This window comes from Alternaria novae-zelandiae (assembly GCF_023758075.1).
Source record: "Alternaria novae-zelandiae strain BMP 2774 chromosome Unknown scaffold_5, whole genome shotgun sequence".
NCBI lineage: Eukaryota > Fungi > Ascomycota > Dothideomycetes > Pleosporales > Pleosporaceae > Alternaria > Alternaria novae-zelandiae.
Window position 1 is genome coordinate 1224646 of NW_026056965.1, and position 26080 is coordinate 1250725.

Sequence of the window (26080 nt, forward strand, 5' to 3'; positions counted from 1 at the left end):
CGTATTATTTTACTTAAGAAGAGAGCTATAGAGAAAAGATAGAGTAATCTTTAATTAGGCTAGATAAATTTATATAGCTACTAATTACCTACTATAATATAGCTATATTCTATCTATTTTAAATATCTCTATAGTAGCTAGAATCTAGAATTCTATAAGTTAAAGTTTAATTAGAATATAACTATTCTTACCTATTTAGTTACTATTACTAAGTAGAAAGTGCCTAGTTATAGTATAAAAGACTAAAGTATTCTAGATTATTTTAAAAAATAGAGCTAGAATTTAAGTCTTATACTCTATAGAATATATACTCTTTATAATAAGATCTAGATAGACTATATAAAACTTATAGTTATTAGTGTTAAAGAAAATACTATTCTAGTATAATAGAAATATTAGTTTAAGATAAAAGCTATCTACGTAGTTTATATTAATAAATAACTTATTTAGAAGTAAGTAATAAGTTAAAAACTCTTTAGTAAAGCTACTATAATTTAGATAGTTAAACCTAATAGCTTTTTTAGTAAGCGCTTTTAGTATTTTCTTATCTAGACTCTATAAGAATTATAGTACGTTAGAAGAGAGAATAATAGTATTACACTTACCTATATTACCTATAATTATTCTAAACTCTAGTAGAAAAGCTATAATTTTATTTCTAAAAAGAAAATAGTAACTATAGTCTTATTAGTATAGTTTTTAACTATAATAATTACTATATATATTAGTATTCTACTAATTTATAGAATAATTTCTATAGTACTATTTATATAGAAAAATATAAGAAGTAGCGTTTAGTAAGTAGATATATCTTTAAGAACTATATATATTATATAATTAGACTAAATTAAGCTTTTATATAATAAAGAAAAACTTAAGTCTAGAGTAAAGATTAGATATCTACTTTCTAAGTCTATATAAAATATACTATAAGCTCTATATAGCGTATATACGTATTAGAAAAAAAGTCTCTTAGAGATAATTAAATTAATTTAATAAATCTCTAATTAAGAGTAGTATAAGAGCTACTAAAACGCTCTAATAATTAAAGTAAATATATTTAGAAATAAAATTAAGTAAAGATATTATTAGATTCTAGCTCTAAAAAGTTTAGACTAACTTAGCACTAGCTATAAATACCTTAAAATTACTATTATAGCTTAGTAGTAATTTATCTCTAGTCTTTTTAGAATAATATACCTAATTATAGTCTAATATTATATATCTAGTATTTAACTAACTTTATTATTTAATATTTAAATTACTTTACTTTATAATAATCTTATATACGCTATTTAGATATAATAAGCTCTAAAGTAGGTTCTTTTAGCATAATATAATATAGTAGTAAGTAAGCTATACTATTCTTACGCGTAATAGATAATAACTAGAAAAAATTAGCTTTTACATTTTTAAAAGTAGTAATACTACTTACTAAGAAACTTATAGACTTATTAGAAGCTTCTTTAAGTACTACTAACTTAGTCTTAATTATTAGAGATAGTAACGTACTATTAAAGCCTATTTTAGAGCTAACTAGGCTTTTATAGGCTACTACTACTAAAAATAAAAATAAATAAGCTATCTTAATCTATAAACTTAAGAAGTTATATAAGTAGAAATAATTAGAGTATACTTATTAAGATATAGTCTATCTTAGAGAATTAAAGTATAAAGTACTTATAGATAACTACTTAGCTCTTAAAAAGAATATTATTTACTATACTTTAACTATAAAAAGTAAGTTCTAGTTAAATTTAAAAGCTTTACGCTCTAAGAACTTAGAGATATTTACTATATATAACTACTTATAGTATAACTACTAAGTATATAATTATAAAGCTATTTTTAGAAAAGTACTCTTTACTTTTCTAATAAGTACTTAAAAGATAGACTTTACTATAAAAATTTTTAATAAAACTACTTACTTTACTTAGAATACTTACTTCTATAACTATATAAGGCTTAAGATATCTTAAATACTTACTTAGAAGAAACTTAAGATAGTTATACTTAATACGCTTAGCTCTAAGTTATTATAGTATCTTATAGTTTATAATAAACTTAAGTAGACTAAATAAAGGCTAGATTAGAATTCTAACTTTCTTTTAGCCTACTTTAATATACTTTAAAGTAAACTAGATAACTACTTAGAAGAGTAGTACTATATAAACTTTATAAGCGCTTTTCTTTCTAATATTTAGAAAGAACTTTTACTTTAAGACTAGAAAGACTATAATATAGTCTCTAAGCTTAATATCTTAGCTTACTACTATTAAAGTAAGATAAAGTATACTACTATACTTTTTAAGTATTTAGCTTATAAAAAGAAGTTTTATAGCTATTAGACTTAAAACTTTTTTTTAAAGCCTTCTTAAACTTAGAAAAAGGCTAAGAAAGTAAGTTTAGTAAAATCTAACTTATAACTAGCTAAATTAGACTAAAATAGTCTAAAAAACTCTAATATAACTTATTAGAGGTATAATAAAACTAAATACTTCTAAAAAGATTATCTAAAGTCTAAGAGAAACTCTAAGAGCTTATCTAGTTAGAGATTAGAAAAAGATAGTAAGTAGAGAAGCTAGAGTTCTTCTTAGCTACTTATATTACTTTAGACCTAGTATTCTAGAACTTAGAACTTTTTTATAATATACTTTACTTTAAGCTAGTAAAGCTACTAATAGTAAAGATATTACTTAGCTAATTAGAGCCTATTAAGACTTTAGTAGATAAAAGTTTCTAGTTAAACTTTATTTTAGTATTACTTACTATAAAGTAAAGCTTACTAGTTTACTTTCTATTTAAGCTATTAGTAGATAGAGTAAATAGTAAAGAATTAAAAATTTATAGTACTACTATAGTAACTATAAAAGTAGTAGATTTTTATAGAAAATAAGAAATTTAGAATATTCTATATATTATTATAAAAGTTTATAAGTATTAGGTATACTTAGATCTACTTTAGATAAACGCGTATTACTTAAAGATTAGCTACTTTATATAGAAGCTACTCTTTTAGAGTACTAAGTCTAAGAATAGAACTATTTATAAAAAGATTATACTAAAAAAAGCTAAGAAGTTTAAGAAAACTATGCGTAATTCTATAGTAGATATATATAGCTATCTTATTACTTTAATACTTTAGTTTAGCCTAGAAAAGACTAAAAAGAGTAGTTTACTTTTATAATACGCTAAGTTTATATACCTTAAGTTAGAAGATAACTTAAAAGTTCTTACTAACTATAGTCTATAAGACTTAGCTATTAACTTACTACTTAAAACTATAGCACTTTATTAGCTATTATATAACTTTTTTAAAATAGAGTTAGAGCTTTTATATAAGTTTTTAGATAAGTACTTAGTATAAAAGTAGATTAAGTATAGTAAGTCTCTAGTAAAGGCACTTATACTTTTTACTAAAAAGAAAGATAGTAGTATATACTTATACGTTAACTATAGAGATTTTAATAAAGTTACTATTAAGAATTAACACTTTTTACTACTTATTATAAAGTTTTTAAAAAGATTAGCTAGTGCTAAATTCTACACTAAACTTAATATAAAAGAAGCTTACTATAAAGTATATATTAAGAAAGATAATAAGTAGAAAACTACTTTCTATATAAAATATAGTAGTTTTAAGTATACTATAATACCTTTTAGCCTTATAAACGCTTTTATATAGTTCTAGACTTATATCTATTAAGTTCTTATAAAATTAATTAATATAACCTATATTATATACTTAGATAATATTTTTATTTTTTCTAATACTAAAGAGAAATATAAAAGCTATATTAAGAAAGTTTTATATAAATTACGTAATATAAAGCTATTTTTAAAGCTTCTAAAGTATAAGTAGTATACTTAGTATACTAAGTACCTTAGGTATATAGTTTTCTCTAAGAGAATATAAATTAATAAGAATAGAATTAAAATAATCTAAGAATAGTCTAAGCTATATATAGTACGTAAGATTTAGATATTTATTAGCTTTATAAACTACTATAAGTAGTTTATTACTAGATTCTTTTAGCTTACTCTACTATTAACTAAACTAATCTAGAAAAAGCTAGAAGTAGCTAAAAGTAGCTATACCTAGTAAAGAGAAAAGAGTTAGGTTCTTAATCTTAATAAGAAAGCTAAAGAAGCCTTTTAAAAGCTAAAAGACTCTTTTCTAAGTATTTTTATCTTAACTTACTTTAAGTAAGATAAAAAGACTAAGACTAAGGTAAACGCTTTAGGTAGTGTAATTATAGATATATTAAGCTAATATATACTAAATAAAGCTAAAGAGTACTAATAGTATCTAGTTAACTTCTTTTTATATAAGCTTATTATAGTAGAGTATAATTATAATATATATAACTAGAAGCTACTTATAATAGTTAAGAGCTTAAAGTATTAGTACTAATATCTAGAGAGTATATACTTTAACTTCTAGACTAACTATTAAAACTTAAAAAAGTTTATAAAAACTAAAACTTTTAACTATTAATAAGTTAGATCTTATATTATACTATCTAGGTTTAATTTTAATATCTACTATAAGGTAAAGTTTACTAACCTTATAGATAAACCTTTTTACTACTCTAACTATATAGTAGAAGCTTAAAAACTTACTTAAAAGTATAATAAAGCTTTTATCTAGCTTATAAAAGATTTTATAACTAATAGTAATAGAACTTCTCTTTTAGTAGCTATAGTATAGATACGCTTTACTAAGCGTACTAAGAAATAATAAAACTTTACTAAAAGTTTAGAAAGCTTCTACTAAACTAGTAGATATACTATACTAGAGCTTTAAACTTTAGAGAAGTATAATAAGATAGATTACGTTTTCTTAGGTACTTTAGATAAATCTAAGTTTAAAGCTAACTAGTTTAGTCTAGATAAAGCTAAAATACGCTATTATATAGTAAGAACGCTAGTAACTATAGAAAAGAAGTTATAAGTCTTCTAAGAATATTATAATAACTTTTTAGTAAGCTACTTTAGAGTAAGATATACTCTAAAGAAGCTATAAAGATATTACTTTTAGAAGAGTATATATAAAAATATAAAGTAATACTATAAGAATTACTTTATATATAGAAAGTCTACTTTTATAAAATATAAGCTTTATAGCTTACTATAGCTTCTTCTAATATTTAACTACTTTTAGAAAAAGGTAAGAATAGACTTTATTATAAAACTACTACCTAGTATAGTTTTTAGTATAAAGTATAATACTATATTAGTTATTATAAATAGATTAACTAAAATAGTCTATTATATACTAGTATAGGCTAACTAGAATAGTACTAACCTAGTATAGACCTAGATACGTAAAGTTATCTAACTTTATAGTATACTAAAGTATATTATCTTAGATTAAGGCTTTTTAATAAACTCTAAGTATTAGAATTTTTTTTTTTACTACTTTAATACTAGAAAAGTTTTTACTTTTACTTTCTATCTTTAGACTAATAGCTAGACTAAAAAGTAGAACTAAACTTTAAAATAGTACTTTTACTACTATTACTTTCTAAAATAGAATAATTAGACGCGCTAGATATCTATTAAAGAGTTTATATATAATAATAGTATCTACTCTACTACTAGAATTACTTTTTTCTAAGTTTACTATAGAAGATACTCTTATAGAGTAGATTAGCCTAATTTAGCTCTTAGTAAGAGAGAAAGCTCTATAAAAGCTAGCTTTACTAAGTAAGTAATTAAACTATAGTAAAAGTACTATAAAAAGATTAAGATAGTAAATACTTACTAAAAAAAGTACACTAATAAGTACTATGTGCTAATACTCTTTAAGATAGAAGACTAAGTTCTAGTCTCTAACTAATATATTAGAAGTACTTATCTAAAGAAAAAGCTAAATTAGAAGTTTTTTAGACTTAAAAAGATTATAGACTAAATTAGCTTCTTAGCTTTTTAGATTAACTTTTTAGAACTTAATAGTATCTATTTAGTATTTTATATATTACTTTTAGAGCTTTTTAATCTAAAAAGTACTATTCTATACTCTAAAGTGTCTAAGTAGAATACTTTAAAAGAATTTAGTAATAATATATATAAAGTAGAATATATTATTAAAAGATAGTATAATAAAAATAACTAATAAGAATACTTAATTAAATAGATTAAGTACCTAAAGAAAGAAAACTTATAGAAACTAGGTCTAAATATCTTAGCTAATATACTATAGAAGTTCTAGAATAAGAAGAGTATCTAATAGTGTAGAAAGTTTTTAAAAGCTTAGTTTATAAAGTAATACTATAGATAGCTTTATAAAGAGAGAGAATAAGTTATATTAAGCTATAATAGGCTATTCTAGTATAAACTAAAGTATACCTTTACTTTTTTTCTTTATATAGAGTTTTTTAAAGTATTTAATAGTACCTTAGACTAAAATAGCTTATAACTATCTAACTCTAACTTTTCTTCTTAGTGTAAAGATTAATAGTTTTTTAAGTCTTATAATTAGTTTTAAAGAATTTAAATATTATACTTTAAGTAAATTTATATAAATAAATAACTTTAATTATAAATATAAACCTTTTTATATTTATAAGAATAAATCTATCTATAAGTATTAATCTAGACTAGACTAAGCTATAATAGCTTATATAAAGCTAAAAGAGGCTAGTTTTAGTTAATATTTTTTAACTTTAGTTAATTCTATATAAACTTTATTAAACTCTACCTAAATATACTAAAAAAGCTTATATTACTTTAGAATAGACTAAAATAGGCTATAAGAGACTATTAAAAAGTATCTAAGAGTAACTTAGAGAATACTAGCTCTAAAGTACTTAATCTTATCTTTCTTAGTTTTAATCTACTTCTTAAGCTAGCTCTTCTTAGTAATAGTTTTATTACTCTTTAGCTAGAAAGTAAGCTTTATCTAAAGTTTTTAAATAGTGTTTTATAGATCTTTAACTATAGAAATAATAGTCTACTTAGTAGGCTTTAAAGCTAGATACTATAGAAAAAGTTAGTATAAACTAAAATAAGCTAAAAAGAGCTAAAAAAGAGTAAAAGAGAGTAAAGTAGCTACTAGTAATCTATAAAAGGCTAATTAGAGTTATAAAAGCTTAGAAAAGAGTATTTTAGAACTTACTAATTACTTAAATAGTAATCTAGTGTTAAGCACACTAGTAACCTTACTAGCTCTTTTCTTAGACATATAAAAAGTACTTTTAGTAAAGCTAGTAACTATAGTCTTAGCTTTAGTTTTATTATTAAAATACGCGCTAGATTTAGTAGTAGTATAGCTATAAAGTACGCTAGAATAAAATTATAAGTACTTCTAATTAGAAAAGTAGTTACTACTAAAGTTAGTTAAAAAAGTTTAGAATAAACTATTATAAGCTAATTTAGCTTTTTTAGATTCTATAAAAGCTCTACTAACTTTAGAGAAAATAGAAAAGCTTATAAAATACTAGATTAGGCTAAAATAAACTAAAATAAGTTAAAACTTACTTAATAATATTATTATAAACTTTCTTATACTTTTCTACTAAGTTTATCTTTAGGTAGTATAAGTTACTATACTTAAAGTTTTCTATAGCTAGTAGAGTAAGTATTAAAGTATTATTAAAAGCTTAAGAATATAAAATAATAAGCTTTTTACTAATAAGCTTCTAGTTAGCTAATAATTAGTAGATAATCTTAAATATAGCTTCTAAGTTAATAAGATTCTCTAGAAGCTATATTAGTTAGTATTAGTGTAAAAGAGCCTAAAATAGGCTAAAAAAGGCTAAAACTACTTATTCTAGAGCTATTTACTACTTATTAGCCTTATAGAAGCTAATAAAGAGTAATAGTAGCTAGAAGAGAGTAAAATAGGTACTTATAGTAAAGTACTACTTATTTATAGCTTAATACTAGCTATATAAAATAGTTTAAGTAATAGAATCTCTAGTTAGTGTACTAGTAACCTTTCTAATTATGCTAGTAAAGATAGCGCGCTCTTTCTTAGTTTTAAAAACTAAAAAAGTATAGCTATAGTAGTTAAATATATAAAGCTTATTAAGCTTTTATAACTATAAGTAATTAGTATATAGTATATAACTAATTTTAAGAAGTCTAGATACGTAAAAGTAGCTTATAGTAATCTAATTATTACTAACTATAGTTAAGTTAAGATATAAAGAGCTATTAAGGCTTAAAATAAAGTAATATAAAGTATAGTAGATAGATATAAATAATAAGTAGGTAGATTAGTATAATTTATATATTAATAGTTTTAGATAGAGTTCTAGAGGCTAGTTAGTAGTAATTTAGTATTATTTACGCTAAAAGTCTCTAATTTAGACTAAACTACTCTATTATACTCTAAAATAGACTATAATAAATTGCTTTAGATCTTTTTAGAATTCTAGAAATAATAAGTAAAAAGAGCTAATACTTACTATTATAGAGTAATTAGAAAGTAAAGAATAAAAAAGAGAAATCTAACTAGCTAGAAATACCTAAAGTGTATAAGCCTACGCTAGCTCTACTAGTATAGATAGTAGCCTTACACACGCGTTTATGCGTAATTTCTAGAGCTACTACTTTTTATAATAGATTTCTACCTTTCTTATAGATATAATATATCTACACTAGCTTAGAGTAAGCTATTATAAGCTAAAAGAGCTTATTATAGACTATAATTACTTTATCTAGCCTATTAAATAACTTTAGAAGTAGATTAAAGGTAATTTACTTTAAAAAAGAGAATAATATTAAGTCTTAGCTCTAAAGAGTCTAGGCTAACTTAGCACTAGCTATAAATATCTTAAAATTACTATTATAGCTTAGTAGCAATTTGTCTCTAGTCTTTTTAGAATAATATATCTAATTATAGTCTAATATTATATATCTAGTATTTAACTAACTCTATTATTTAATAAATATATCTTAATAATTTACTAATATAGATATAAAATTTAACTATTAATTTAATATAAGTATTTAGACACTAATATCTTAATATAACTTTTTTTACTACTACTAAAAGAAAGAACTTTAATTTAAGCTCTTATTAAAGTATTTACTATCTTCTATTTTATAAACTATATAAAGTAAAGAAGCTACTATTATTTAGTTAAGTTTATATACGTAATATTCTCTACTAGACTAAAAAGTTCTAAGTATTCTATATAAAACTATTTTTTAAATAATAATCTAGTATTTATTCTAGTAGAAGCCTATTTATATTACGTCTCTAGTAGAGATATAAACTAGTAGAGTAAGATTAGAGATTTTATTAGTATTAGACTTACTAATAGTTTAGCTATAGTATATAGTAATCTAGTCTAGTAGAGTACTACTTTTCTTTTATAAACTAGCTTATAGAGTAGCTTAGGTTTATCTAGTACTTTACTTATCTACTTTTTCTTAAACTTATTTTTAAGTCTAACTATAATATTATAAAAAGTAATAGACTTTTACTAGTTATTATTCTCTTCTATAAGCTATTTTATTATTAACCTAGTTTTATAACTATAACCTATATTATTATTAAAATTATAATCTATATAAAGTATAGAATCTAGATAAATAAAGTAGTAGGTATAAGGCTACCTTTCTAGATAATTAGAAGCTAGTACGTTAACCTTAGTGTTATATCTAACGCCTTCTTTAGAGTTCTAGTAGACTAGTAAAATATTTACTCTACTAAGTATATTTATAGAAAGTACTATTTTATTTTCTCTATATTTCTATATAATTCTCTTAATAATATAATTATAACGTTTAGTAATATCTCTTATTTTATTATATTTAAATCTATTTAGAAGAGCTAACTTAAAATAAGTACTATAAGTATCTATAAATCTATATCTAATATAGTAGTAAGCTTAAGAGTTTCTTATAATATAACTAAATACTTTTTTAAAGAGATTCTATAGTAAGAACTCTATATAGATATTACTAACGTTAATATTCTATACTATATTAAGATTATCTATAAGCCTATTAGTAGATAGTTTTAAGTTTTCTAAAGATTCTCTTTTAATTTATCTATATATTAAAGAACTTTTTTTAGTATTTATATACGTTACTCTAAAGTATAGCTTATTAGCTATTATATTTTATTCTATTATATTTTATTCTACTACCTTTTTCTTAGTTATATTATATTTAGTTATATACTATTTAGTTATATACTATTTAGCTATATACTATTTAGTTATATACTATTTAGTTATATACTATTTAGTTATATACTATTTAGTTATATACTATTTAGTTATATACTATTTACTTATAGCCTATTCTATACTATTTTAGTCTACTATATCTTTTTTTATTACTACGCTAGAATTAAGTATAGATCTAGTACTTAAGTTAGCTTATATAATAGTAATAGTGTACTTACTTATTATCTTATCTATTATATTAAGTCTCTTTTAGTCTTCTAATATAAATATATTCTCTATCTATTTCTTAAGTAACTTTATATATTCTTTTTTAAAGTTTTAGAGTATATTATTATAATCTTTAATTTTAGACTTCTTCTTACTCTAAGCTTTTCTTTTTATACTACTATTAGTGTTTAGCTTAGTAGAAGCTATATTAATAAATATTTTTAATTTATTTTAAAGACTACTTATATTAAAGCATGTCTTATTTATATAGTATATAAAGCTATTTACTAAATATTAATAAGAAAGTACTACTATATTTTTATACTTAGTACTTTCTAGCACTATTTATCTTTTTAGATAATATCTAAAATATATAGTTTATTTCTTAGAGATAATATATAATATCTAGCTATTTAGCCTCTCTAGGCCTTAGAGATAGAGCTTACTACGTTATATCTTATAATATTATACTATATTATAAATAATAAATAAATAAACTTTTAAGCTATTAAAACTAAGCCTAATAGACTTAAACGCCTCTTACTATCTACTTATACTTTCTTTTCTTATATATTTATAATAAAGACTTATAATTCTATATTAACTTATTTATTACTACTAATATTATATAGATAATACTTAGTTACTACTATATTATATATAGTTTCTTTTAAAAGTAAGCGCTACTACTACTACTACTACTACTACTTCTATTATAATTGTAATTACCTAAATACTTAAGAAAATTCTAGAATTAGTAGTAGTAGTAATAAGTCTATAGTGCTATTATTTATTAACTATACTAGTTCTATAACGTAGGCATAACGCAGCTAAGTAATATAGTATATAATTATAATATAAGTATATTTTCTAAATACCTTTATTTATAGTATATAGTAGTATATATCTTTAATAAGATTTAGTTATTAAAAGTAAGCTATAAAGTTTATAGTATCTATAAGCTTTACCTAGAAGAAGAGAGTAAAGATAGCTAAGCTTCTAGCGTTCTATAAGCCTATACTAAGAGTATAGAAAAATAAACTTAAGTAGCTAAGCTTTTCTTAGTCTATAAGCTTTATATTAAAATATAAAGAAATAAGAAAGCTATATAATCTATATAGTCTAAGAAGTACCTATAACATTAAACTCTTAAATAGATATCTAGTTTAAGCTATTATATATATTTCTCTTAAGTTTTAATAAAAAGTTCTAAAAGTTCTATAGTACGTATTTTTTTTAAGTCTTAATAAAGTTATAAGAGTTATAAAAGTCTAAGACTATAAAGTCTTAACGCTTAATACTTAATAGAGTCTTATAGAGTAGAACGCTTTATAAAAGTATAGAACTTATAATTTTTTTAATAAAGAGTTAAAAGGTAGATAATAACTTCTACTTAATAGCCTTTTATCTTTTTCTTTATTACTTTTTTATATTTTTATATTTCTTCTACTTCTATCTATTATAATTAATTAATATAGCTACTTATAATAAAATCTAGTTTATAGATAAGTCTAAACTTAAGTTTCTAGTACTATAAAATATATAGTCTACTCTTTCTCTCTATAATAATCTATATAAGAAGAATAAGTTTATACTAAACTTTAAGAATAAAAACTAGCTAATAGTAAAAGACTATATCTCTTTTTATAATATCTACTTCTAGAACTTTTTTAATAATAGTGTAGACTCTACTATAAAGTAGCTAAAAGAATATAATAAGCTTATAAGTAATCTTCTTCTTCTTATAGCTAAGTATAAGAAGTAGACTTTTAGCCTTATATCTATCTAAAACGCCTTCTTCTCTATATAGCTAGTATAACACTAACTTATAAATAATAAGTTTAAGTAGAGTATACCTTTATTAGAAAAGAAGAGAAAGTTCTTAATAGGCTTCTAATACCTAAAGTATTATAGCTATAAGAGAGAGATTTTATAAGCTCTTAATATTATTTATACTAGAAACGTAGTAAGTAAGTATTAGTAATATATAAGATATAGTAAGCGTTAGATAGAGTAGTAGATAATTAATTTAATAAATATAGTAACTTAAAATACGTACTTTATTAATAAGCTTATAGTATAATATATAATAGACGTAGAGAATTATAAGCACTTTTAAGGCTATTCTAATATATTAGAGCTAATATATTAAGCTACTAGAGAAGTATAGTTCTTTTATTATACTATAGATATATTACTACTACTACTAATTCTAGAATTTTCTTAAGCTTTTAGGTAATTATAACTATAATAGAAGTAGTAGTAATAGCGCTTACTTTTAAGAGAGACTATATATAATATAGTAGTAACTAATACTTTTAGATATTATCTATATAATATTAGTAGTAATAAATAAGTTAATATAGAATTATAAGTCTTTGTTATAAATATATAAGAAAGAGAAGTATAGATAGATAGTAAGAGATATTTAAGTTTAGACTTAGTTTTAATAGCTAGAAAGTTTATTTATTATTTATAACATACTATAATATTATAAGATATAACGTAGTAGGCTCTATCTCTAAAGCCTAGAGAGAACTTATTAGTAAGTATAATATATTTTATCTTAGTATCTATACTACTATATTTCTAGGTATATATATTATTAATAGTGTTATTCTTTCTATAGTATTTCTTAAAAAAGGTATAGATTTTATTTATATAGTACTTAGCCTAATTATTACTTTTAGAAGCGTTAAATATTATAAAAGTAACTATCTACTTATTATACTTTAGAAGTCTATAGTAGAAGAAAAAGCTAAGTTTCTTTTATAGAACTTACTTATTAGTAATATAGGCTTCTACTATTATATAAAAGTAAGTATAATACTTAGTAAGACTAGATAGATTATTTATATACTTATAGATAAAAGCTTATAAGTATAAGTACTTACTTATTTTAATAGTAGTATTCTTATCTATTTAGTATTTTTTTATATTTACCTTAAGCTTAGCCTAGTTCTTTTTTTTATAACTAGTAAAAAGCTTAATAATATAAGTAATAAAGTAATTCTTATTACTAATATAATCTAGAAAAATAGAAACTCTTATTTTATTAGAGAAGCCTCTATTATTAGCTTATTAGTTATAGTCTTTAAGAAACTTAGTAATATTATTACTAGTAAAAACTAAAGTAGTATATCTAGAGTAAACTATAAAGACTATACTATTAGTTACTATTATAAATAATAATATACTCTCTACTTTAGAAATAGTTTTAGAGGTTAGTGTCTTTAGTATTAAAGTAGTTAAAAAGGTAGTAGATAAATACTTAGAAGAGAGAATTACTAGATCTTTTAATATCTTACACTTTTTTTATTTCTTTAGTAGTTATTATAGTTCTAAATAACTTATAAAGAAGCTAATACTTCTTTACTTAATAGCTTAAATACTAAATAGATTTTATACTATAAAGATTATATAATTAAAAGATAAGTTCTAAATACTTAATAGTATTTAATTCTCTCTATCTAATAGTAGAGAATACTTTTTAAATACCTTTATAGTTAGTATAGCTTAGTATTTTACTTACTATAATACTTTATTAGATTATTAGTTCTATTAAACTATAGTTCTATACTAGTGTATATTCTAAATATACTATTATAGTATTATATTAATCTAGTTAGCCTAGTATTTTATTATACTTCTAATGTTACTATTCTAGATATTAGTTAAATTACTATTTTCTAGTATTTCTAAGTAGTTACCTTATCTATAAAATTATCTTATCTAATATTACTTAGTAGTAAGAACGTAGTTAGCCTAAATATAACTAATATTATAGTTCTAGCTAACTTAAAGAAAAGAGCTAAGTCTATACTTATTATATTTATTATAGTTATTATTACTATATACGTTATATTAATATATACTAACTACTTCTTATACTATATAGTAGAATATATCTCTATAGGCTTTACTATTTATATAGATATTAGAGAGTATAAAGATATATTACTATAAGAATATAAGGTAATTAGTATAAGTAAAAAGATATATAAACGTTAGTTTAGTAAGAAAAAGTTTTATTATAAAGAAATTCTATTATCTAAAGTATTATATAAGAGTCTAATACTAAAAAGTATAAGTAAAAAGATAAGATAGTAGATAATAAGATAATTCTAAAGAGCTCTTATTAAAAGACGTTCTCTTTTTAGATAATTCTTAGGTTATTAAAGATCTAATTTATATAAGAACACCTTATACACTAGTATACTACTAGAATATTATTAGCTTTTAATTATCTTAAAGTTACTATAAGAACTATAGCTAATACTACTATAAAAGCTATATTATTATATACTAAGCGCTATTAGAAATATAAGCTTTATTACTAATAATATTATATAAGAATCTATATATAAGCTAAGCTAGAATACTATAAATAATATAATCTATATACTTACTTCTAGCTATTCTATCTATAATATCTATACCTAACTAGGTAATATATATCTAATTTTAATATATCTACTTTGTTTACTATATATAATATAGACTTTAACTAGCTACTATACTATCTATACTAGAGTAGAGCTTAGCTATAGTAATGTTTCTTAGTAGAATCTTTAGAGCTATAGTAGAACCTTAGAGAATACTTAAGAAAGTTCTTAGACTACTATTACTAAACTTATAAAAGAAAATACTAAGTAATATAGCTAAGCTAGCTACTAAAATAGAATATTATTCTTTAATAATACTTAAAGAAAAGAGGTTAGAGAATAGCTTACACTAATAAGGTAAACTTAAGAGTAAGCTTATCTTAGTAATTCTACTATAGCTAACACTTTCTACGTGTCTAGTATAAGTATAATACTAAGCTAATTACTATTTCTTAGTAGAGAGTAGAGTAATTAAAGATAAAAATTAGGTTATATTTAATATAGTACTATATATATTTTTACATATTCTATTTTAAAAAAATACTTAATCTACTTTTACTTATCTCTATATACTTTAAACTTAATATAGAGTATTATTAATAGAATTAGAACTAGCCTTAAATATAGAGTTTAATATTATAGAAATAGTTTAAATATAGTAGCTATATTACTTTATATAAGATTATAAAGTATTTTAAAGCTTATATAAGATATAAAAAAGAAGTTAGAAAATATAATATAGCTTAGATTAAAGAGTAATTAGTATATAAATATAAAGATAAAAATAAAAAAAAGATACGTAAATATCTTTTATAGCTAGATTTACTAGAAGAACTACTTCTAGATAATTACTAAATAAATAAAGGTAACATTTATTCTTTCTCTATAGTACTAAGTTATTAGTATATAAAGAGAGTAGCTTTAATAGTTTAGAATATATCTTAATAGATACTTTAGGTGCTAGTAGTAACTATATAAATGCTAAGAGAATATAGTTCTATAAATCTTTTAAGTAAATTATTATAAGTATATCTTATCTAATAAAGGTACTTTATAAAGATTATAACTAAAACTCTTTCTACTTTTAATATACTTTAAGTACTTACGTCTAAGATACTTACTAAGATTATCTAAAGTACTAAAGAAACGTATATATTATACTAATAGTAGTTCTTTATTACCTAAGTAAAGAAAATATATCTTTAGCCTTTTATTTTTAAATAGTAAGATCTTAGCTACTTCTAATACTTTTTTATTATAGTATAGCTAGCTCTTAATAAGTAGAGTAGTATTCTTACTTTACTTTTCTATTTAGATAGAGTTTATCTTTCTTTTTTTAATACTATAGTATAGAGTAACTATATAAATAGCTCTATTACACTTATTTATCTTCTTTTTTATAGTAGTCTCTAGGTTTAATAGAACTAAGTTAGCTAGCTTCTTTTAAGCTAGAAGTATAATATTATAAATAAGCTTTAGATTATTTTTAGATTCTAAGCTAGTAAGCTACTACTTAATATTACGCATAAGCTATTTAAACTTCTAGCGTTTTTTAATATTTTTAAGAAGAGTATACTATTAATACTATCTCTTTTAGTAGATTTTAGAGGTAAGCGCTTTATACTTAGAATGTTTTATTATATTTAGAACTATACGTTTAAGTTACTCTTATTAGTTAAGTAGAGAATAGATAAAAGAGTTATTATCTATAGATATAGACTATTTTTATATAAGTTATTATAGCTAGTAATAATTAATTAAATAGCTTATAGTATAAGCTACTTATATAAGAGCTAGCTAGAGCTAGATACCTTATATAATAGCTTATATATTAACTATAATACGTTATAATAAGTAATACTTTAAGAACGTTAATATACTAGTATAGTCTATTATTAGGTTCTATATAGCCTTACTAATGTTACTTATATACTACGTTAATTCTATATTCTATATTATACGCCTTATATAGAATAGATTAACTTACTATTCTTATTAAATATCTTCTCTCTAGTATATCTAAGTAAATAGAGATAAGTAACTTAAGTAAACTCTATAACCTTATCTAAAGTCTAGATCTATAGTAGTAGAGTAGAGTAAGAAAGAGGCTTATTAGAAGAGATACTCTAACTATATAAAGTTTATACTACTTTCTAAAATATAGAAATATTATCTAATATCTAATTTAGTTATAATAGTAGCTTATTATAGTCTAGTAGAATTATTAGTCTACTTAATTTCTCTAGAAAGATTAGATTATAAGCTATAAATACTTAATTATAGAAGAGTAAGCTAAGAAGAAAAATATATAAACTAAAGAGAAGTGTCTTATTATATATAATTTTAGAAAAAAAGAAAATATTTCTTAGAAAAAAGTTAGTAAGTGTATAAGTTCTAGTATAAAATAATTATATATAAGTCTTTAATACTAAGAAACTTTTTTATAAATTTAAAAGTAAACTTTAGTAGTACTTAATAAAAGCTACTCTTAGAATTTTATAGTAGTATAACTTATATATACTAGTAGTAGAGACTAAGAAGAGTCTAGAGCTAATTTACTATAAATCTATCTAGTTATAGATAGAGCTAGGCTTATATTCTATAGCGTCTATAGAGATATCTTTTTTTAGTTATTACTAGATTTATTTATAGTACTTACGCTAGATTGTTAATATATATATAAGCTTTATCTTAACTAATTTTCTTTAAATTATACTTCTTTACTAGCTTTCTTAGTATCTATTAATTACGTTAGATATAAATACTTATATAATACTAAATTTAGAAAAGTAGCTTTTTATACCTTATATATACTTTAGTTTATTTTTCTATCTAGTTTTATACTAGTTACTCTTTTATATACTAGGTAGAAAACCTTCTAATATATCTCTAAAAAACTAGTAAACTTAGTCTCTTAATATTTTTTACTTTTCTTTCTCTTAGAGTAAATAAGTAGCTACTTAAAGAACGCGTATAGAGTAGTAATAGATATAGTTATATAATTATAATTTTAATCTTAGTCTAGATATATCTAGTATCTATACTAGAGTAAGTTTATACTTTTTAGTGTAAGCTTTAAAAAGAATAAAAAATATACTAATTCTACTAATCTTCTATATAATTAAGTAAGTAAGTACTTCTATTCTTATAGTTCTTTTTTATATACTTTTATTTATTAAAATTCTTTAGTTATTAAAAGTAGTATATAGATAGATAATTCTTATTAGGCAAAAGCTATATCTTATTCTTATTACTATTTTAAATAATCTAATAGTAATTTAGCTACTAATTTTAGTAGTTTATAATACTATTTCTAGATACTAACTTACTATAAAACCTCTCTAATTATGTAGGCTATAGCCTAAGTAGAAGTATTTCTAGCTTTTCTATCTTAGCTAGCGTAGGTATTAAATAAGTCTAAGAGCTAATTTAGTTTTCTATTAGAAATACTATAGTACGCTTATAACTTAACTTACTCTTCTAAATACTATAAGTAAATACTAACCTAACCTAAGATTATTCTACTAGTAGAGTATTAAAGGCTTCTTTCTTACTATCTAGAGTAATATTAATAGAGACTTTATTCTTCTTTTCTTATTTCTTTTTTATAGTCTATATTATTATTTAAACTTTAATTTTTATTATATTATTCTATTCTCTCTTTATATCTTACCTTAGATATATAGCTTTAGTTATATACTCTACCTCTACTTACTTTACTTTTTCTATATTTCTATAAATACTACGTAATATATAATAATATTTACTAGTTAAGAGTTTCTTCTATAATAGTAATTATACTAGATCTAATATATAATAGTATAGAGCTAGACACTAATTAGATAGATATTAATAAATTTACTAATATTAATAATAAGAGTAATCTTTCTCTTATACGCTTCTTTTAGTTCTATCTACTACTTAGGTATAGAGAAAAATTAAATACTATTATAATACTAAGAAGTAGCTTAAACTATTAATATATATTATATAATAAAATAAAAAGTCTTAGAATTATTTAAAAAGCTTTACCTTATAGTTTTATATAGAGTAAGTTCTCTATATAGATTTTTATTTCTTTAAAAGGCTATTATTATAATATTACAGAGTTATAAACTTTAAGTAAGTGTTTAATTTTTCTCTATACCTAGGTGCCGCCTGTTGTGCTTTTCTTTCTATTCTACATTCTACACCTACAGACTTGTGTAGCGCTAGCTACTAACCTAAGAATAGGTTTGATAACGTAGAATCTAACTAATTAGCGCCCCGCACTAACGTGCTACAGTGATATATCCTGCCCAGCACGACACAGCAAGATTATTCGTTTTCCTTATCTCTAGAACACTACATATTTGTTGTACAGAATTTTTTAAGTCTTAAGCTTTTACGACGTATACCCAAGACCAATACTGTGGGCTAAGTCAAGCTCCTAAGATCAATACTGCCATCTACACGATGGTGCCCTCAATTCCCGCAATACTGCAAACCCCTTGGCCTGAAAGACCGTCGACGAGGATTGTACAGCGTGATGAAGAGTCTCTTCGGCATGAAGCGGGGGAGACGGAGAATCGACGTGCGTTGGAGGAGTATCGGAGCCAGAAGAGCGCGCTGCAGGAGGAGAAACTGTATGTTCTCTCTACCGGCGCTTCCTTATTCTCTACCTGATCTCGGGTGTCTATTATGTGTCTATGAAAGGGGTTCCTCCGATCTGATGTTGTGTACAGTGCCGTATGTCCTCGCCTCACGCTTCGACTCTCGGATGCCAGCACTCTGTCTCTCAGGGATGGAACCTTGGATTTCACGGCGACGCTATGCTACACAATGACTCCTGAATTTGTACCTAGCCAGCCAATCGTTCTACACCTGCTTGGTCCTAAAGCTGGAGGCCCACTATCCGAGAACGCAGTGTACTGGGGCCAGTACCAGATCTTTGCTTCGCCTGAGAACCTCCCTGAACATCGCCTTCCCTTTGAATGGCGCAATGTGAGTTTACGGCGGCCAAGAGATGCAAACGGGCGGTTCATCGATTCGAGCGATAGCCATTACGCAGCGGCGCAGACTTATGTTGTCAGCGAGGCTGAGGGATGGATTGAGCTGTTTCCCGGACAAGAAGTCAGCCGGCGCGTGACGTTACAGCTTGATCAGGCTGTTGCTTGGCAACGAGGGGTCAGCTCTGGGCGGGATTATTGGTTGCGTTGGGCGCCAAGTGGAACGGTTGGTAATCCGAAGACGTTGTGGAGCTGGAAGTATGGCGGGTTGAAGGTACGTCACCGAGTTATTGTTAGGGTTGGCCATCCAATGTCGGGCAGTTGCTGACTGTTTCCACCGCGCAGGATTGGGAAGGGATCATCCTCAACAAGAAGGAGGATTCAAAATGCTGGATACCGATTCCTATCCAGTCAGAGGAAAGCGGGCTGAAGTTCAAAGTCGTTGATGGGGCCGAGTAAGATGCAGCTGACAATCATGAAACGACTTGGTTCGCTGGAGCACCCAAAATAAACGCTCAGCAGCGAATCCTTAGGAGAATCATATTCGGCCCCATTTTTTGTATTTGGCCCCCTGATTTTCCTAGTCGACCCCTCTAGGCAGAAGTATGCGTGGAAGTTTTCGAGCCTCGACTTCAGGACTACGCATACGGATCGGCGCGATGCGCAGACTTGGCGGAGAATGATGGCGAAGAAGCGTATGACAACGCAGATAGCTGGATGCTCATCGCCCTTGGAACGTACTGGGCGGACAAGTGCGGCCGCGATATTCCTTTGAGTGAGGAATAGGAGGATTGGATGTGCGCTGGCTCTTTCTATTATCAATGGGCGAGGGGATCGTTGGCCATAGCCATCAATCCCTCGAGAAACCCTGAATATAGGTTGTTTTTGTAGAACAAGAAGAGATGTGATTGTTCTATAGAAGAGGGAGGAAGCCCTGTATAAATACTACTAGGGCGACGCTAGTGCTAGCGTGGGTGAATCACGTGATAGAATCCTAACCAACAGTTTTCGAAATATTGTGCGGTTTTTGAGCCAATCAAGGAAAATGGCGCTAGATCTAGTTTGTTAGCAAATCGTAGTACAAACAGTATCCTACTACATTTGGCATCGCCAGAACGCTCTAAAGAATGCAGCGTGTGCAGGCGTTATCTAAGAATCTCTTAGCGTATCGTTTTTTCTTTAAATATAGTGACGCTGTCTAGATGCAAATGCGTGCTTAGCTTTTAATATTTTATTGTAGAGATATAGGTAATTAACAAGTCTGTAAGAGAGATGTAGTTAGAACGAGGTGCAGCGGCAGGGTCCGCGGGAAGGGCTAGCGCGGTTTTAGTGCGGGGCAATCGCCGATATGTGCACGAAACCATGCGCTAATCTCTCTACACGCCTCGCTTCCTTATCCCTCACGCTGTAAACGCTACGTCTGTCTTCTTTGGGCGATGACTGTGCCTCTTCCTTTGTTCTGGTTATTGTTGTGCGACAATAGGCACCCATCGCGATGACGTGCGACGTCCGTGCGCGAAATCGCATGTTCACCGTGTCCCCAGCACTGAGGTTCGTTTGCGCTGCATCTTTTTACTTGGTCGTTCCAAATCGTGACGAAGATGCTCAGCGCACATCGTCTCGTTCACTCTCGTCGCCATGGAGTCTAAACCACCTCTACCTGTTTCAGCGGACTCGTATGTCTCGACTCATAGCACTGCACTTGAGAGAGCTAGTTCACAGGCTTTGGTCGGCGATGAGAACCCGCTCAACTGGTCGGCACTGCGCAAATGGCCCTTGTCCATTATCGTGATCCTGATGTCCGCAACGATGGGCTACTACTCCGGTGTGCATGCTGCCTCGATCCAGGCAGTCGCAGATTTCTACGGATGTTCGGTACTCGCGTCCACGTCTGCGGTGTCGTTCTTTCTCCTCGGATTTGCTATTGGTCCTCTCTTCTTCGCACCGTTGTCTGAAATGCTGGGAAGAAACCCGATTCTCAGAGTCGCGTTTGGACTCTTCGTCATATCCAATATCGGAGACGCGTTAGCGCCTAACATCGAGACACTGTTGTTCTTCCGCTTCTTGGGAGGCCTTTTGGGAGCGCCGACAGGTACGAGAACGAATAGAGAGAGATGGCACCCATACTGTGCTAATATCCTGCAGTTACCAACACGGCAGGCTCCCTCACTGACATGTGGGCTCCACATGAGCGAGCTGTCCCACTCGCTCTTTTTACCGCAGCAAGTTTCTTAGGTTTTGTCATCGGCCCCATCTGTGGCGGACCTATTACGCAGTACGCTTCGTGGCAATGGTGAGCAACTCCCTCTCCTACGAAACTTCTCAACAATGTCTAACAATACCGTAAGGGGCTATTGGACTTCCATGATCCTCGGCGGCATAACCTACATCTGCGCCCTCCTCTTCCTCCCAGAAACGTACGCCCCACAACTGGTCCGCGCGAAGCAAATCAAAGCTGGTGGCAACCTCTCCAATGTTGACTGGAAGAAACGCGCGCGCGATAACCTGGTTCGTCCATGGGTTATGCTCTTCACCGAGCCCATCGTGTGGGCCTTGTCAACGTACATGGCATTCCTATACGGAATCATGTGTCTCGTACTCGTCGCCTATCCCATCGTCTATAAGGAATACAGAGGCTGGTCAACTGCCAAGATGAGCGTTGGATACACAGGCCTGGCAATGGGAATGGCTCTTCCAACAATCCTATCACCTCTGCTAAATCGCGCCCATACACATTTTGTGCGCAAACTAGGTCCGCAGCCTGAAGCACGCTTCCCACTGCAGATAGCTTTCACATGGCTAACACCTATTGGGCTCTTCTGGTTCGCATGGACGGCAACAGCGTCTGTACCGGCTGTCGTGCCCATTCTGGCTGGGGTTCCGCTGGGTATCGGTCTTCTGACGGCTTTTCTGGATATTGCTGCGTATCTTACCGATTGCTATGGTATATACGGGGCAAGTGCCCTTGCTGCAAATGGACTTCTGTGCCGACTCTTTGGTGCAGCATTTCCGCTCTTCTCGAAACGGTTGTATGAGAGCTTGGGTGTACCGTGGGGAACTAGTCTGTTGGCTTTCGTCGCCACGGCTATGGCGCCTATCCCGTGGATCTTCTATCGCTATGGGCCGACGATCAGAAAGAAGAGCGCATACCATCAAGCCGCCATGGGTCGTACATAGAATGCGATATGCGTTTCTTTGTGTGTTACATAGATTGAACGATGCGAATAGTCTGAGAATTGACGGACGCGACGAACAGTGATCGGTGTTGGTACATATATCTAATGTGATCCGTGCTCAAACGCGTTAATAGCTTCCAACGCGCTGCGCCCAGGCAGCTCCCCTTGCCACGACAATTGCTTCCTCAACCCAATACGCGCCCTACGCCCATCACCAAAGACATCACTTTGCTTGTCTTGGGGAAGAGATACTTCCACCGTGAAGTATCAACGTGCGCAATGTGTGGGCCTCGCTCGAGCCAGCACCGCACGACTTCAACGCGCACCCAACCTGGCTGGACGAGCTGATGCGCCTAGGTCGAGCCTGTGACGTCCAACCTCGTACCAGCCATCCCCTACAAGCTCTCTAGCTACGCTCGTCAACAAACGCATTAGCACGCAACGGCACCAACAACAAAGACGACTTCTTCGTTTCGAGCGTTTCCCTGCCATTGCCAGTGGTATCGCACCTCTTTCGAGCCTGTATCCCCGAGACCGCCGATAATACCTAGGTGGATAGACTGTCGTCCACAGAACCTATATCGCTTGCGCATCAATTTTGGTGGAGCAATATGCACGAGGGCATTCGTCATACTCGAAGGCAGGGCAGAGACACGGTACATCAGGCGTGATCAGACTGTGGGCAATGGTGACAGCCCTGGGGCCATGTCTGCACACACAACAATTGAATATGGCGGTACTTTACGTATTCCAACCAACTGATGTGCGGATGCTATGGTGCTGTCTAGGATCTAGTCTGGCTTTTGCATCTTCTACCACGGCTGTACGTTGTGGTTAGTTTTGCACCTGCCGCTGTCACCCACACGTGGAAGCAGCGGCCCACGTGCTGCCGTGGACCCTGATTTTCACGCCGTTACCGTTAACCCCGCAAACTCCTCCTCTCACGACATCTAAGACACGTAGTTCAAGTTCTAGATGCATGCTATCAGTACGCATTCTTTTTTTACTGCCAATAGTGGCCTGATTCGACGGGTAAATTAATGTAGTTTGCACGTACTACTACTGAAGCAGCGGGTCTGGGGGCCTAGGCTCCTCTTGAACGAATGGCACAAGCGCCAGGCGCGCATGAGGCTCCTGATGTTCATTTACACCTACCTAACTCTGCTAGTATACTGTAGTGCTTATCTGCTGTTCGGTCAGGGCGCAATGCTTAACCATATTATGGAGTGGTCGTATAGCCATGCGCGGCTTCACGCTTCCCATCTCTCAACATCCACCGTCTTTGCTCTAACAATGCCAGGCAGAGATCACACCGCCGAGGCCGAGACCTTCGACTTCATTCTGGTAGGAGCAGGATCAGCAGCATGCTTGATCGCGTCACGTCTCTCGCAGCGGCTACCCGATCGCCGAATCCTCGTTCTGGAAGCCGGGGAACATGTTCGCGACGACGCCATAGTCCAAACGCCCGGTCTATCGGCAAAACTGATGTCATCTGAGTACGACTGGCAATACATTTCCGTGCCGGAGCCAGGTCTGAACAACAGGAGAGTGAAGCATCCGAGAGGGAAGTTGGTGGGGGGAACCAGTGCGATCAATAGTCATAGTGTGGTGTTCCCTAATCACGAATGGCAAGACCGTATCGCGAATGAGCTCTTATCAGATCCGGGGAAAGAAGAGTGGAGTGCAAAGAGCATGGGAGATTGCTACAGCCGATGGCAGGCAGAACACCCCGAACCCAAACTTGACGATGGTATAAAGACATCATACCCGCGTACCATGGACTATCTCCAATCTCGCTGGACGGAAGCCTTTGAGGAGCTAGGTCATCCGACGGGCACTACAGGATTTGCCGAGAGCAATGCTGGCGCAGTCACTGTCACCAATGCGATCGACTCATCAAAAGGCGAGCGAAGCCACGCAGGCCAAGCATTCCTAGAGCCCGCCTTGAAACGGGGCAATGTGACAATAAGAACCGGCATAAAGGTCGACAAGATTGCTTTTGACGAGGCGTTGACCGCCGAAGGGAAGCTTAATGCCACGGGCGTTCACTTCACACACGAAGGCGAGGAGTATCTGATCGATGGTCGAGAGATTATCCTCTGCGCAGGCGTATTCGAGTCTCCCGCGCTATTGGAACGATCAGGTATTGGATCCAAAGACGTCCTCGCGGCCGCGAATGTCCCACTCTTATACGAGCTGCCAGGCGTCGGCGAGAACTTGCAGGATCATCTGAACTGCGGTCTGTCCATCGAAGCTGGAGACGACACTCCAACTCGTGACGACGGACTACGAGACCCTATGGTGCAAAGGGCGGCATTAGAAGAGTACGGGAAAAGTCGCACGGGTCGACTGGCTGAAGGAGGAGCGTACAGTTTCGCTTTCACGCCACTGCAGTTACTAGAAACTCACTCAGAGACGGAGGAACTGGTTGCAATGGTCAAGCATTCGGTGGAAGCAGAGAGCAACCCCAGCCTCAAAGCCCAGTACTCCGTCATCCAAAAGGCCGTCGAGAGCCCTAGCGAAGCAACAGCCACGACCTTCATGCTGCGTTCACAGCGTCACAGAGACCTCGAATCGATGCCTCCAAACACGCCATCTGTGGTCGATGGCAACTACATCACCATTGTTGCCATGTTGGCGCATCCATTCTCGCGCGGAAACTGTCATATCTCCTCCGATCCTTCGCTCAAGCCAGAGATCAAGTTTAACTACCTATCGCATCCTCTTGACGTGGAGATCTTCGCTCGCCACCTCCGTCTCATTGAGAGGCTCTTCCAAAAGCCTGTCTTTACTGCTATGGCAAAACCAAATGGAAGACGATTGCCTCGAAGCTTTCCCCACCCAGTGACGTCGCTTGAAGATGCGAAAGGGATCCTTCCTATCAATTCGGCAACGAACTACCATCCTTCTAGCACTTGCTCGATGATGAGAGAGGACCTAGGGGGCGTTGTTGACGAACGACTGAGAGTATACGGAACGAAGAATGTGAGGGTTTGCGACGCTAGTGTTTTGCCGATTATACCACGAGGGAACATCTTGACCGCTGTCTATGCTTTCGCGGAGAAGGCGGTTGAGATTATCTGTGCGGAAGCGAAATCGGGCTTTATCAAACCCTAAAGACGATCGATCCTGAGTCGAACATCGGGTCTCTTGACGAGTGTAGTTTGAAAGCTCAT

At 29.6% G+C, this 26080-nt stretch overlaps 2 protein-coding genes across 2 annotated transcripts; both read left to right on the plus strand.

The window, feature by feature from the left end:
• Nucleotides 1-21366: 21366 nt before the first annotated feature.
• Nucleotides 21367-22905, plus strand: J4E88_003414 (uncharacterized protein; the record flags this gene model as incomplete). The annotated part of the gene is made up of 3 exons (XM_049397067.1): nt 21367-21820; nt 21874-22021; nt 22077-22905. The coding sequence occupies 3 exons, from the start codon at nt 21367-21369 to the stop codon at nt 22903-22905; spliced, it is 1431 nt and encodes a 476-aa protein (XP_049257409.1).
• A 1292-nt stretch (nt 22906-24197) lies between these two features.
• J4E88_003415 (uncharacterized protein) lies at nt 24198-26021 on the plus strand (the record flags this gene model as incomplete). Its single annotated transcript, XM_049397068.1, has 1 exon — nt 24198-26021. One exon carries the CDS (start codon nt 24198-24200, stop codon nt 26019-26021), a length of 1824 nt encoding a protein of 607 aa, XP_049257410.1.
• Between the last annotated feature and the right edge of the window lie 59 nt (nt 26022-26080).